This window comes from Pseudopipra pipra, chromosome 3 (genome assembly GCF_036250125.1).
Source record: "Pseudopipra pipra isolate bDixPip1 chromosome 3, bDixPip1.hap1, whole genome shotgun sequence".
In the NCBI taxonomy this organism is placed as follows: domain Eukaryota; kingdom Metazoa; phylum Chordata; class Aves; order Passeriformes; family Pipridae; genus Pseudopipra; species Pseudopipra pipra.
This window is the reverse complement of record NC_087551.1, coordinates 49,743,743-49,759,427: the sequence shown is the minus strand read 5'-3', so window position 1 is coordinate 49,759,427 and position 15,685 is coordinate 49,743,743. Positions and strand designations below refer to the sequence as shown.

At 34.5% G+C, this 15,685-nt stretch overlaps 1 protein-coding gene across 6 annotated transcripts in view; it reads right to left on the bottom strand.

Moving 5' to 3' along the window:
- STXBP5 (syntaxin binding protein 5) overlaps nucleotides 1-15,685 on the bottom strand; it is a 98,606-nt gene that overhangs the window by 47,321 nt on the left and 35,600 nt on the right. For all 6 annotated transcript variants that reach the window (XM_064649075.1, XM_064649076.1, XM_064649077.1 and 3 more), the window contains exons 5-9: nucleotides 11,694-11,828; nucleotides 10,536-10,599; nucleotides 7,021-7,104; nucleotides 1,690-1,813; nucleotides 232-310 (exon numbers count right to left, since the gene is read on the bottom strand). In XM_064649075.1, coding sequence (XP_064505145.1) covers nucleotides 232-310; nucleotides 1,690-1,813; nucleotides 7,021-7,104; nucleotides 10,536-10,599; nucleotides 11,694-11,828 — 486 coding nt within the window. The remainder of the gene's footprint in view (nucleotides 1-231; nucleotides 311-1,689; nucleotides 1,814-7,020; nucleotides 7,105-10,535; nucleotides 10,600-11,693; nucleotides 11,829-15,685) is intronic.

The following is a 15,685-nucleotide window of genomic DNA, read 5'->3' as shown; positions in this document are numbered from 1 at the left end:
TGCATTAGCAGTATCTTTACCTAAGTTAAAGTTTGTGTATATTAATTACTTCCTATATATGTTTTTGTAGTTTGTTCATCAATACCTGATTTGTCAAAACTAAAACAAAGCTATTTTACCATAGCTCAGTAGCAACAGAATATTCATCCCAACAACTGGGAAACAATGTATATTGCCAGAGCACTACATTTCTTTTATGTATGTTCATTTTGCATACAAAAGAAGTCTTACCCAGCTCTAGTAGTTTTATATTCCACCTTAAGAATAGGTTTGCAGGGTTCTGGCTTCTTTCCATCCTTCAGCTGCTTTCCTAAAGTAAATTATTTTCTTATATTAATCTTACAGTTCATTATGGTAATTAATGGAATTCACTATCCAACATGAGAAGTAGAACATTCATATAAACATATATTCAACAACTTTGACAATTACAGAGTATGTCTTGGAATAATATAATTAAAAATTTGTTAAACTCTCAATACACCAACCTGGAATGTTTACAAAAAAACCCAACCACCAATCCTATACCTAAATGTTGCAGAATATTTATTTTCAAACATATAATCATCCCCTAAAGTCTTGTTTTAAGTAGCACTAGGAGATTTAAAGTTTAAGTTGTGTCAAGCATTTTGCAATTAAAATTGGTCAGCTTACAAGTAAAGTGAGGTTTATCCTGAGTGTTATCCTTCAGGACTAAGACTTCAATTGAGCATGAAACCCTGCTCTTCCTCAACCGTGTGGTGTATCTATCTGACCATTGATAAAATACGATACAACTATGAAGTTCTCCAGAAAATTTAATTTCCAGCCCATAATAAAAATAATGTTTATTAAAAGAGGTCAAAACATATTAAAATAACATTAGTCTTGTTAAGTAGTTTTACTACTACAGTAACAGTTTCTTTTTCAACGACAGGAAAAATGGTACAGGATCATATAGAAATCCACAGCTTCTTTTTTTCCACTCTAGTCCATGGTCAGTACAGTAAACATGGCCTTGCTCGAGGCTCAGACAGATAAACCAGCACACATAACTACAGCATTCTGCACTACATTTGTAACCTCACAGATTATCCTCACTGTTACATTACTTAAGAATCTGAAGTAAATAAATTGTTAAGACATAACTTAGAGACATGCACACCCTGTAACCTTAGGATTTTATAGAACTCAGTTGAAGAGCAGCAGCATATTTCACAGAATAACAACATGCAATGTTAATTTCCTAAATTAACATTAATGTAAGACCTCTCAGAAGCGGGAACATTTTACCAGATGCCAGTCTTATTCTGTTACAAACCTTTCCAGAAACTGACGTGGTAATCTACACATTTAAACGTAAAACAGATGCTTCCTTATATGTATTTTAAACAACATATGGGATTGCAATGTCAAGCAAAAAGCAAGCCCTGCAAAATATGCATTAGTTAACTTTGAGATCAATGCCACTGTGTGAAAGGCAAGCTTGAAGTTTAGAGATTTAGAGAAAACTACACTGATTTGGATTCTTATTTCATAAAGACTTTTTTTAGTGAAATCTACCAGAATTTCATAGGACAGAGAAAGCTTTTTACTTGCATTTCAAGTGTACTTTTAATATTTGTTTTTTGCAAAACACACTGCTATTAAAAACAAGTCCTCTGTGTTTTAAGAGCTGCCAAACACAGTTGGTATCCATTTTCATCTTACCATGTGGAGTGATTGTCTGGAATGGTTTGGTAGGAGATTTTACATTCCATATGGTCAAGGTACCATCTGAGTGACTACAAATAAATTGTTTTCCTTCATGATGCCAAGCCACAGAGTGGATAGCCTATGCAAGAGAAGAGAAAAAACAGAACAGCACAAGTTGTGTATCTTATCATTTTATCCTTACATCTTCCTCAATGACATTAGACAGCGTAAGCAAATTAGAGAAATTACTAATTAAATATACTGCTCTTAGTATGTACTAATTTACCCATGGCAAGTTTTCTGTTCTTAAGTAGTACCTTCAGTCATACTTTATCCATCAAAAATACTGTCTTCATTGTAGTGACATGTTTAAGGAGGGGAAAAATCATCCTCCTCAGCGTAGCATTGAAGCATTTTTCAATGAAAGGTAGCACACAGAGAATAACTGCAAGCAATTATTTGAGCTTTGCTAACCAAAATTTTTCACTATTGGGAAAAACATACTGTCCATACAAAAAACATGGGATGGGATTATTATGTCCAAGTATTATATGACATTTTGAGGTGTCTATATGGATGTGCACAAGAGGCAAGCACGGGCTGAAAATATAAGCAAAATGAGAATAGAGGTAGCAAGGTTTTTTGAAATTATGATGATGAAAACAAAGTATTATTGAAGAAAATAACATTGCAATGGCAGTTTTGAGGTGCAGGAAAGTACAGAAATCTACTAGTAAATCTTTCATAAAAATCTTTCATATATACAGGAACATCTTTATTTTCATAAAATTAGGAATGGAATGATTAAGCCATGCCACATGAAACCTGCAGAAAAAAGCTGACTAAATAAAGTCCTCTGTGAGGAAACGTGGATGTATGAGTAGTAAAAGAACTGTAACTAGCAATGAAAGCTTAAGCAATAACTATTAGGTGAAGAGCAAATCTCACGACACAAATCCAAGCCATCTTTGCCCAAACTGATTATACACAGATCAGGTCTTCATATTTCATACAGTTATACAAAGAAACAAGACAGTTTCCAGCAATATGACTGGGAGAATCCAGAGCTTAAGTGACAGAGGAAAATGGCTACACTAAATGACTGGAGTCTTCAATAATAATTTTTCCAGTCTAAAGCAGGAGAAGATCTGGATATATGTAAACTACAGATTAACTTGGTGAAATTTAATCTTGTTCCCTATGTATTGTGGAATCACTATAGATTTTCCTAGAATACAGATTGTCTGTACCAATATCACATCTGCACATGTAGCTCAGAAACCTAGATGATTCGCATGATGTCTCCTAGTGTCAAAGTGAAATAGTCTTGCTCATTCTGTACATGAAATTTTTGTTTAGCAAAAAAAGGTTTTACAAAAGAAACTTTGCATAAATACAGAACATTTGTTTTTATTTACCAACATAGTACCAAATAAAGGAAGAGATCAACAGTAAAGAGACTCAGTAAAGAGAAGGTTTCATTTCAAAAAGCTCTGACACTAGGAAATTAAAATATCTATATTATGCTTAGCAATACAATCCAATCAGTACATTTTACATACTCTCCCACACTCCGACAATAGTAGGCACCCCATAGTGCAAATGGAACAGTTTGACACACACTTATGTATAAATAGGTCTTAAGAACTAGTAAGAAAGCAAGCCTTATAGAAGTAAGTAAGGAAGGAAGGAATCTGAGAAATGAACACTACTTTCTTTTCTTGAAAAACAATCTCAAGAGGAAGGGAACGCAACAACCTCTTACTGCTGAAACAGCATTAATGCTTAAGAACATAAAAAGATCTGATAAACTGAGCACAAAGGAGAAGGATGACTGCTACCACAGTCTCTGCAAGGAACATGAAGGGATAGAAAAAAATCACTGAAAGAGAATAATGAGTCTTTTGTTTTATGGCTATTTAATGTTAGTTTTATAGAACCACTTGTTATATTTAGTAATGCAACTAAATATTGTTTAAACTGCAACAAAAATATGTGTTTTATGTTTTGTAAAATAATCCAACTAACAATACTATGGGCTGGGTATGATAAAGTTCTGTACAGAGCACTGTCCTTTGCTATCACACAGTTCACAAATTCTTGTAAACCTGAAAAACAAAACCAAACCTGATTAAGCTGCAGCATAATCTCTAGGTACAACAGGCTGGTATATCTACAGATTTCACTGTCTTATTATGACAGTCATTTAATTTCCATGGACACTCTCAGTATTTCTGTTAATGAATGGATGATCATACTGACTCCTTTTCTACAGGTTTACCAAAATATTCAAAGAAAGTATAGCAAAACTTGGGAGTACCTATGCTAACCCTCTTGTCAACAATCTAAGAAAAGAAGGGGAAAAAAGCTGAAAAAGGAAGAAAAAAAAACAACAAAAAAATGCAGCTACTGAGATTTACATGACAATACATCATGAAGATTGTTTTGATGAAATGAAATACATTGACACACTTCGTTTTCTGGCAAGTCACATACCAGGGTTGTTTCTCTCTCCCCAGTCCTCTTAATTCCACAGGCTACTTTGACATGTTTTTAACGCTGGAAAATAATCTCTTACACTCAGCCATGTACCAGAATATTGTGTCTAAAAATAGTAATCTATAATACATTACAGTTAATGCTATCAAAGCTTACTTTACATCAGAACAAACAAAATATTACTTGAAGAAGGGACTTTATTATACAACTAGTTTTAGTTTTCAGAAGTTACATTTGAGGGTTATTTTTTAGAAACAAAACTTATAGTTGAGAAATTTGTTTTATTTCTTTCCTGGATCAAAATACAGGCTGGGAAATAACTGCAATATAAGTGTATTCCACATAAGAAATGCAAAGCTTACTTTAAGTCCCCAATGTCTGAACATAAAAGGCTTAAGAATGGTGCAAAAAAAATGTAGTCTTATTTTTTCATTGAGCCTGCCCAGGAAAAAAAAGGGATGCTTTGAGTAAAGGGTTTCAAAGAAACCTTCTAAAGAAAGGTCCCTTCACAACTTCAGTTCTACTATGTAGAGATAATTTCCTTTAAATTATCTGAAAAAGAATATTACATTTGTGTATTATTTAAACTAATTCTAAATACACAAAATATTATATACAATATATAATAAAAAATATACACTACTTTAAGTCAGGATATTATTTGCAATATAGAAAAAACAAGAACAAACTCCAATTGAATTCCCTGGATTTTCCACGAACTAGAATGTTGTGGAGGGAAGAATATGCCAGCAATCAACACTAATCGTGACACAGAGCTGCCTCCCTCAGCTATGGTTAAGCAGAAATCCCATTACAAACGGTTTGGGGTGGTGATGTTCCTGCCCTTGGGATGAGTGTCCTAGTGTTCTTGTGCAACAACTATTAGAGCAGGGTGCTGGAAAGGCACACATGTGAAGAAAATGGTGTTCCACTGACCTAGGTTTCAGCAACAAAAGAGACTGTCGCACTACAGCATGGGAATTTGCTTCAGGAAAGCCTCCTAAAGGTCAGGCCATTTGAAATGAAACCAAGCAGGAAGCTACAAAAACGTAATTGGATTCAGCTTCTTCCCTCAGGAAATAACACAGATATCTTTTCACAAACCTCTGATCACGCACAGAGTTTGACCCTCATTATGATCTTCCTCTGCTAAGGAACAAAAGGATGACATTTGGATCCTTTCACACATTCAAAGTTTTCAGTCAAAAAAGTTGCATCAAATGATTGTGATAGACTGTACAAGCACTCAAGTTACACGCTCTAAGACTAAAGTAATTTATAAAGTGATGAGAGAGGAGGAAACTAATCCAATGGCAAAGTTTCTAGCAAGCATTCTTTATGGTATCAATGTGCCTGGCCACCCAGCTCATGGTGCCTGAGAAAGCCTAACCACCCACTAAGATGGCAAGTATGACAAAATTGAACTAAGTAGCTCTCTTCTTACTAGTTGTCAACTCCACACTCAGAAGAGCTCTGACCAAGAACAAGTGGAGAGCCAAGGACACAAATCCTGAGGATTCAAATCCTGCTCCTGCTACAGGGCAGAATGTCATGTGCCTTCACCAACGTGAGAAGAGGTAAAACATGTTGTGACATTAGGTGCTTCCTTCCCCTTATGAGTGGGTTATCACACATGCCCATGGACCTTATGGTCAGTGTATGAAAGAAGTTCCCTGATAAAGCCACTAAACCAGAGTCAACAAGAAACTATCTAGAAAGGTTCTGTGTACAGACATAAGACAAAGCAGAACAGTTAAAAAGAGTTAAGTAGAGAAAAGCATGAAGAATAAAAGGTATACAAAGAGTTTCAGACTAGAAAAAGATGGAGACATAAGTTTCTGAAGCAAATGACAAATAGGTGCATGCAATGAAAATGGGAGAGAAAAATATTCTTCACATAACATACTTTAAGGCTTATACAGACATTTCTGAATACAAAGAAAACTCATTCAGCTCTGATGATCTACAGCTTAGACTACTTCAGATACCTCCCTCTTCAGAGAAACTCTTAAATGGTAGAACACACAAGTATCAAACCAGAACTGCCACCAAAAAACACCAAAAAACTCCTCTAAATCATGTCTTGTGAAAACTTCAGCACAGGGCTATGGAAAATACACCTGCTGTGAAACAAGTAACAGGCCTAGCTGGTACTGAACAATGACACAGCCATTTCACAATCAATAAAATATAATTGAAACCAACTTTTTCTTATTTTTAAATAAAGTACATCAACTTGCATATTATGCTGAATGACTTTTCTTAATCTCAGTCTTTCAAAAAGTTTATTCTCAGGAATAAAGGTTTAAAGAAATGAATGCCATTTAATGCCATTGTTTTTGCAAACTTCTCCTAGTCTTATTTCAAACCCTGATCTTATCCTACAGAGAAAAGGTGTGTTTATAGAAATGTTGCAATGAGATTATTTAGTAGTTTCTTCTCCCCCCCCCCCCGTTTTCAGAATATGCAAGAGATTCCAAATTACAGAAATTGTTAAACCATGTAGTTTCAATTTAAGACTCAAGCTCTCAATACAGGTGTAAGTCACATGACTAACAGAAAAAAGATCTGAAAGCTTCACCCATAAAAAAATTTGTGAAGAAATCCAATCCATGCTACCATTCACTACTTCACAAACTTAAATTCAGTGAACTTATTTGAAGTTCATTGTCCAAACTATACTGCTCTATTAGAGAAAACTTCAAGTACTTGTAATTTCAAAGAAACCTATTTATTGATCCACTGGTGACAGAAGCTGTATAAGAAATGAAAAAAAAAAAAATAAAAATCACCATTAGAGTAGTGAATGATATCCTCAGAGTAAGTAATGCAGATGACAAATGTTACCTCATCATGTGTGTATCTGTAATCTGCCTTCTTTGACTTCAGGTCCCATAATACCACCGTTCCAGATTCAAAGCCAATCAGAAGCTGCATTAATAAGCAGAATTGTTAAGTCTTTATAAGGAAAAGCAAAATTATACCATTTGCAATGCCTGTAGTTCTTGTCCCAAAGATATGCATCATCATACTTCATGTAGTAACTGAAAGTAGTTACAAAAATAAAAATTAAAGAGGTGAAGACCTAAATGCTAGAAAGGTTTACTTTGTACTTGTCATTCTCCTAAAGTTCCAGCAAATGCAATGGACATTCATGCAAAACTAGAAAAAAATGAAAGTATCATTCTGAAGATTCCTTGGAAATCGCTTTGTGTTTCAGAAAGATCAACACTAAACCTTGCTAAGTGTATTCCTTCCTGAGTGAAAGTTGGGGGGCAGGTGGCAGTGTTGAAAAATAGAACTTCATTGTGCATTTTCCTCACTGGAATTCATTCTGCTTAGATTTGCTGGAAGAATATACTACCCTCCCTGAAGTTTTAGGTAAGAGTTCATTTTCTACAAAGAAAGTACTATAAGCTTTCTCCAGATGTTAATTACAATTAAGATAACTGGCTAAAGAAAGACCAAAACCATTATTTATTCATAGGAGGAAAGCTAGAAAAATTCAAGAAGATAATTTCCCAAATAATCTTTTTGCTAGAAGCAAGATTAAACCTTTTCTGAAGGGAGAGAAGACTCAAATTGCTCACTATAATTGGTCTAACACATTGCTGAGTATCTACATGTTTTGCTCTCCTATTTCAAGTGACACTTCTCTTAATGGAAAAAAAACCCAAACAAGGCCAACATAAGGCAGTAGTAACAGTCTTGCCACTTGTTATATGGAAGAATGCAGTGCAGCTTCAGCTTTCCTAGTTGCTGGATCTACTGTGAGATCTTTCCTTTGAGCATTGTTGCTACAGCAGAAGCTGCTCCTAGGATTGAGTAGCACGCCTTCACTTTCAGTTTTTCCCCACCATGGACATACGAAAAAAAAGGAGCAGTTGGCTGCTACAATTTACTCTGTTGAAACAGACTATTTCCTGTGAGCAATGTGCCCTGAGGAGTGTCCTTCAGATTGTAAGTCAGAAACCACTGCCTTCACACGAACTTAGATTTAAATCAATATGATCTATTGCCCCACCTAGATGTTTTGCTTGGACAATCTTTCCAGTGTTAAGATTGTCAGGGTGTACAGCTGTTTTCAATATGAAAAATAACAGAGGATCTCCTATCAGCTTACAAAATATTTTACCTCTTTCAGTGCTATACAGCACTAAAACCCCATAAAAATTAGACCTTTGATCTAGTAAAAGTGAATATTCAATTTTTTCCATTAGTGATATGCACAGTATTAGTTTAAATCAACTTGCCAGTTATAAGCCATATTTTATAACTTTTCTATTGTAACTTAAACATTAGAAAAACCACTGCTTAGAAGGCTAATAGAATGAACAAAATTTAAAAATGAATACATAAGGGGTTCGTGCAACAGCACATGGTTTTTTTCAGCAATACTTTTCTTATGAGAAATAAGAGAAGTGTAAGGTCAGAATCTAAACCACTGATTGATATCCTGATCAATAAACCCAGTCATTTTTAAACTTCAGTGGACAAAAATTAGATGTGGGGTGGAATACGCCAAAATAAATAAATAATTTTTCTTTTCTGAAACTACCATAGCTTCATTGTGTTCATATTCTAGAGTCTATAAGCCTGGAATGTGACTCACACCTAATTCTACAGAGAAAATCATTAGTTATGGACTTACTGCAGTGAGCCTCACCCTAATGAAAAAACTCCACTCATTAAATTCCCTTTGTTGGACTGAAACTTCAGGTGTCTAGGATACAAGCTCATACTCATAACTAGCTAAAACATTCAAACCACTAAGACAATAGTATCTCTTTGATTGTCTCCAATTTAATCTACCACCGACCTGTCAAACAAAAAGTAAACAAAAAAAATGTGTCTCCTGCATATGTAAAACACTACTAAGCAAACTATTTTCTCTCTCCCTGAAGACTCTTTACACATGGGAGTTCAAAACTCTAGTATATTTGCAACATTACACTGACAAAAATAATAATCCAGTATTTAATTCATCACACTACTCAATCGCTTATTCCTCGTTAATCTAGAGTGGTGTCATTAATGCAGACGTTTAAAGCAGCATCAAGGGCTCTCTGGCTAAGTTATAACTGTACTTTTGCCAGGGGTCTAGGTAGTTCTGGAAAAGGTTCATATAACACTGCTGCTTTCTAATAATTCTTTAAAATTTTGCATTATTCCTATAGTTAAAACTAAGGAAAACCCCTCCTGTCTACTCTTCAATGTGGACCAAGTAATCTGAACAAAATTAGCAGTAGACCACTAAGATGTGCTAAATAACTATATGAGGCACACAAGCTAAAGCATCTGAAAACCCTTCATAGTGTCTTAGCCCTGTGACACCAACCAAAAACTTGCAAAGAGGTCCACTTACTTAGCCTTGTAACCATGACTTAGGTGACTGCAGCAATTGCTGTCACCTAGAGAAGACATACTGGCATTTTAACTCCTTGCTTTCTCTTTTTAGCTCACAGTGAAGACTTAATGAATTAAGTTATGCATTCTACATTGTTTGTTCATGGGCCTCATAACAGATGTCCCTGTTAGTACCTGTAGATTTACTTTAATACAGAAGGAACTCCTGAACGTTGAGTTCATAGCTCAACTTCTTTGTGGTTGCTATGCTGCAGGACAAAAATTCCTGTCTTCTGAGGGCTTCAAGAACATGTATTGTAAAGCTTCTTGCCAAGAGGAACAGATGATTATGTTAATACTATCTCATAAGAAGGAAATGACAAGTCTAATACATAGCTCTTTCTTACGCATTTTAGTTGAGTTTACTTTTCTGAACTGGTTAGTTGGACTACAGACCAGTTTCAATAGCAGACAGTAGCTAGTGATTATATTAAATTGCTTAAAATGTGGTTATGTGAGTTAGACCTCAAATTCCATAAAAACACTGTCTCAGATTAGTTAATCTAAGGTATATGGTATTCCATATAAATACGCTATATAAATAAGCATTTTACAGTTGTGAAATTACAAGACCCAAGAGCATGGTAAAGTTTAATTATTTTCCATCACGCTTTCAGCACTCAGATTATGATTGGGGTTTTTTTTTTGTAACATCTTACCTTTTATCGCCATAAGTAAAATTCTTTGCTTTTATTTTCCAGGACTAAGCATTTTCATCTGTGTTTTCAAATGCTTCTGATTATAAGATTAATTATTCCAGTAATGAGCTCTACAGACATGTCTGTACCTTATTTCGTGTTACTTTCAGAGCCTAAGATCTTGATTTAGAATTCCTTTACACTTTAAACATTGTCGTCATATACTTAATCCTTCCTTAAGTAGCAGTGGTATCTATACTTTAAAAATAAGTCTTCCTTGAAAAATAAGGTATTGAAGAGTCTTTAAACACATCCTACCTTTCCTTCATCCATTGGATTGTCACTAATGTGGACAATAGGTCCTGGGTGAGATTTGGACGAACTAAAAAAAGAAATATTTCCATTAAAAAGAATTTCCTCTGCTCTAAACTGCATCTCAAAATTATTGTAAGCAATACAGACTCTGCAGATACAGATTCCATGTAAGCAAGTTGTTCAGCGTGGAGTTACTTTCACCTTTTATCTTCAAGCCCATAAATACTGTGTCTATTTGTAGACACTTAGTTTCTGTCTTAAGGAAAGACTTATTCACTGCCTATTCACAAAAGAAAATTGCTATTACCTTTACAAAATTTATCTTAACATCTGTTGTTACACAATTGATACAGTTGGATAAAATGTTTACTTTTATGCTGGAAAACCAGCTTTGGCATGAAATGCCCAAGGTGGCCATTGTTACAATAACACAGAATTAACACTTTATGTTAACTTCTTACTAAGAAGATGGACTAGTGAAGAGCTGTGTTTGTTTCAACAGGCTTTGGAAACTGATGGACTTCCTGTGTTTTTGAAAACAGACATACTGGGAACAAAATAACTGCACAGGAACAGAAGCACACAACTATATCTTTTCACCCAAACCCTACTATATTTGTACACCCAAATTTGTCACTAAAAAAGGTAGAACAATGACAATAGCTGTAAAACGTATTTTACTCTTGGAACAGGCTTATTTAAATTTAGGTTTTTAGACAGTCATTTTAAACTCAGAATGTATCATCAGCCCTCTTAAAAAATGCATTTCTTTACACTTTGGTCTTTAACTCTAAAGCTGTAGATGCGACATGTCTGTCCAAGTACCAGCCACATCATAGTTTAATATATATTATTTTTCTTCTATTTTAGCACTACATGTAATGATTTTTAAGTCTATTCCCATACTGTCTGTTTTGTGTATTTCTATGTGTATTCCAGGCATGATGATAAAATATTGTTATAGGCAGAAACATATATACTAATTAACACTTCACATTCATGAAAACAAAAAGTATTTACATGACTACGTACTTTGATTGTATATTTAGTGTACTGAGACTAATATGGAGGCCACTCTAAATAACGACATTTCTGCATGTTAATAACAAGTGGGACACTGCTGTTCCCTCCCCTCAACAGACAATACTTGACTAAACTCACAGTTCAATGGCTTTATTCCACATGATGACATAGCCTGAGAGAGTAAATGATTCCACATTGACAATGTGAATGTTTCCTCTTTCGGTCCCCACATATAGCCACTTGCTTTGGAAAGGCAGATGACAAAATGTTATCCTGAAAGAGAAAGCCACCAAAAAGAAATTAAAGAAATGTCTTTTGGATATCCTACACTTCAAGGCAGGAAAAATGCAATAGGCAAACTGGAAGGTATAAGACAAGTTCAAGTAGAAAAGGCAGTACAAGACAAAAGTACGAGATGGACAGACAATGGACAAACTTAGACTAAATAAAAAAATAGAAAGTGAAGTATTCTAAAACTCAAGTCATTCAGACAAGAAAAAAATATAGACTCCTTTGAAAATTATCATATTGAATGTATCTGATCGAGATTTCTGTCATTTTAAACTTAAAATACAATACTCCTATATTCTACAAATCTCCCTTTGGAATCTACCTAGTCTCAAGTTTTAAAGAATTAAGGATTTTAGACATAGTCTTACGCAGATTAAGCTACTTTCAAGTAAGGATTCAAAGGCAAAAGATAAAACACAAGAAAAATAAGTTTACATGTAATCCAAATTGACCCCTAAAAAGTAAGCCTTAGAACAATCCTAAACAATTATAAAAGTAATTTTAAAAGTAGTTTAAATTCTGGGCTGTTACTTTAATTAAACCATGTTTTAATTTTCTGCCTTACAGTTTTCTCTTTTGCTAGAATAAAGTACCTGAACAAAACTCAAGAGCTAACAACTGTATGTACCAGCAGAGAACTCTTTTTGACCCTAGGTCCAGCATAAATACTAATATTTGAAAACTCGATTATTTCTGTGCTCTTGGGTCCTGATTATTGTTGACTATTTCTTCAAGATAAGGAAATAATGTCTGTACAAACTGACAGAATGCTAACTTGAAACTGGAGCCTAGAAACTTTCTGGAAACTCTAAACCACTTTAATCTGACAAGGTATAATATAAAAGAAACTACCAAACTACTTGACTATCAAACTAGGGCTTTCAGAAATGTTTCAGTGATAAGGTAAAACAATTATTAAATGGAAATTGTTCTGTTAGCTCTAATCCTTAGCTTTACAATTTTTTATGTTCTTGTTTTTTCCCAGTTGGGTTGCCTTATTGCCAAATCCATGCATCACTTCACAAGCCTGTTAATAAGTCTTCATGCAAAGAACAGCTTTAGATCCTTTGCATTAGATGCCGTATATGCACACCAACTTGAGCAGAAAGGAAAAGCTAATGGCAGCAATGAAAAATTGCTATGGCTGAAGAGATGTTAATTTGCACTGCAGGTTTCAAAAGTTAAGGTTTCTGTAGTAATACTACCTGGATTCAAAAGCGTATCACTTTGTTTTTATATCACTAATTCCCTCTTAATTAGGAAATGCAGTTATCTCAAGCAAATCTTTAATTTATTTGTTTTTAACTTGATTTCTTTTCCTTGAACATTTATGCCAAAAAGAGGCACTTTTCTATCAAACGTTGATGTTTGATAGAAAAAAAGACCTAAAATGCTTTTCCAATTCATTGAAGTTATAGACATTGTAACACATTTAACTAAGCACACTATTCTGCAAAAACAACAGGTTAAAGACTTGTGTTTCCCCAACATCCTTGAAAAAAAATATTTTAATGGAAGCTAAATCACAAACATCAGCACATGCACTTCCTAAGCGGGCAGTTACTATATATACAGCTAAAGCATAAAAATAAACCCTCAGCACTCTGCAACACCACTGCTTTACGTGTCAGCACCCTATACGCCAGAAGCAGCTGGCAACCAGATCAGTTAGATCAAAAATCATGGCCTAGCAGCCAGAAAAAGTATTCAGGAGCAGGGTTGTGGGCCTGTCTTGATTAGTAAGTCAATATTTGTCGATTACAGTTGTCCAACACTTCCATTATAAAAACCAATCTATTTCACAACACGTAAAGTGGGCAAAATAAAAGTTGGGGCTGCATCTTTGACTGCTATAGCACAAGGGTAACATTAAAGAAGTGCCCAGCTCCTCAATAATCTTGATACTCTTCTTGAATATGAAGACCTATTGAATTTACTGTCTCCTCTGTGCAACTGAGATTAATTTTGTCAAGAGTTAGCAAACAATGAAGTGATTCCATACCAATGGTAAATTAGAACAGAACAGGTAACTTCACAAAATGTTTACAAACTCTTGAAGGCAGGAGGTTGAAGAAACTCCAAAATTGTGAAGTATAGGCACATAACTGGGTTCCTAACCTTATCTTTTAAAGTGTGCTTTTTCCCAGTCTTATACAAGCAGAACAAGTCTTGTATGATTTTTCTATAAACAAAAAAATATTCTTAGAGCTTTTCTTTCACAGAACAACCAGTTAAATCCAAAAGGAATTTGCCACAATGATCTTGCTAGAAAAATCAACGTTTCTCCTTGAATGTAGTAAATGATACTCCATTTGCAAATAAAAATATTTACTGTTTCTTTATTTTCTTAATAGAAAAACTATGCCTTCCAACTTTCAGAAATTCAACTATATCTTGACCAAAGTGACTTACTTCAGATAACTGCATTTATTTTAGCAATTTACAGAGTAAAATTTCCAACATTAGAGTTCATGTACTGAGCTTGTCCCTTCACTGAGTAAGGCTTCACCTTAAACTATATAGATTTTAAACAACCTTGCAAGTTTTACAGCCCTCTTAAAAACTAAAAACCACCATCTGAATGGCCAGTGATGACATACTAGCATTGGTCATACAGGCTGCTTTTGGTGGCCTTTTTTGCTCTGCTGAGAACTGGACTGAGGATTAAAGAGATTCAAACTCATTTTGGAGGATGGAAACAAAAGGTTAGAGTCTTCTTGGTAGTGATGCTATACTTGCTTATTTGACACTTGGCCAAGGACAGGATATATTTTTCTCTGAAAAAATGTAAATTTTTCTTTAAGAAACCTATCTTCCTGCCACAAGATTAGAATAATATACTTCATCCATAACATATTTTAAGATCAAGAGAAGTGAAAGTGGGCATTCACAAAAATCTTAATTGTTGTTGTTTCACAACATATACCAGAAGAATTACTACAGCAAGTGATAATAGAATTTCATTTTAGAGGAACTATAGAAATATTAAAGAACATGAGTTATTAAATTAATATGTAAGTAAAAAAATTAGGTTTTTAAGAGAAATATTACAGAAAAATGATAGGCTGCTATCTTGACTGTATTATTAGGACAACAGAAATCCTTCTAAATTCATCTTTACCTTTCCTTACTCTACTGCATTATGAAGCATTATACATTCTTCAGAATTTTCCATTGCTTTAACAGAGCACAGTGACAAATACTATGAAGTATGACAAAGACTGATAACAGGTTTCATTGTTAAGCCACTAAAACTATTTCAAGTGCCTCAGGCTATCATTATAGGTCTGCAGTTATTGTAACTATACTACCTGCTCTGACCATTATTGTATAAGCAACATAAAAATTTTCTAAGAAGCAAAGCATTAAGCTACCAGAGTTGTACTCCGCACTCCTTTATCTTCAACCTCTCATGCATGAGAGAGGATAATGTAAAATTCAGAAGCTAAGAAGTTTAATTCTTATGCTAGCATGGATTCCACACCCATGGTTTCTTGTCGAAGCCTTCCAAGGTCTTAAAAAAATCAAGAACCAGTGTCAGAATGACATACTGATGGAAGCTAGCAGTAGCTTTGATTCTGCCAGACTGCTGCAAAGGGTCTTTTTTCACGTCTGGTAACTGCAACTAGCTTAAAGCACCTACCTGTACAAAAAAAGCACTCAAAGACCAGAAGGCACATGCAGAGGAAGAAATCCTCTTCAATGTATCTCAAAATTGTTCTACTAAAAGATCATGTGGGTAAATGCAATATATCATAGGAACTGAACCAGGTACTCCAGTTTCATTTATATCCATAACAGTACTCCAGATGGTGCTTCTCCAAATATATTGGCTTAAA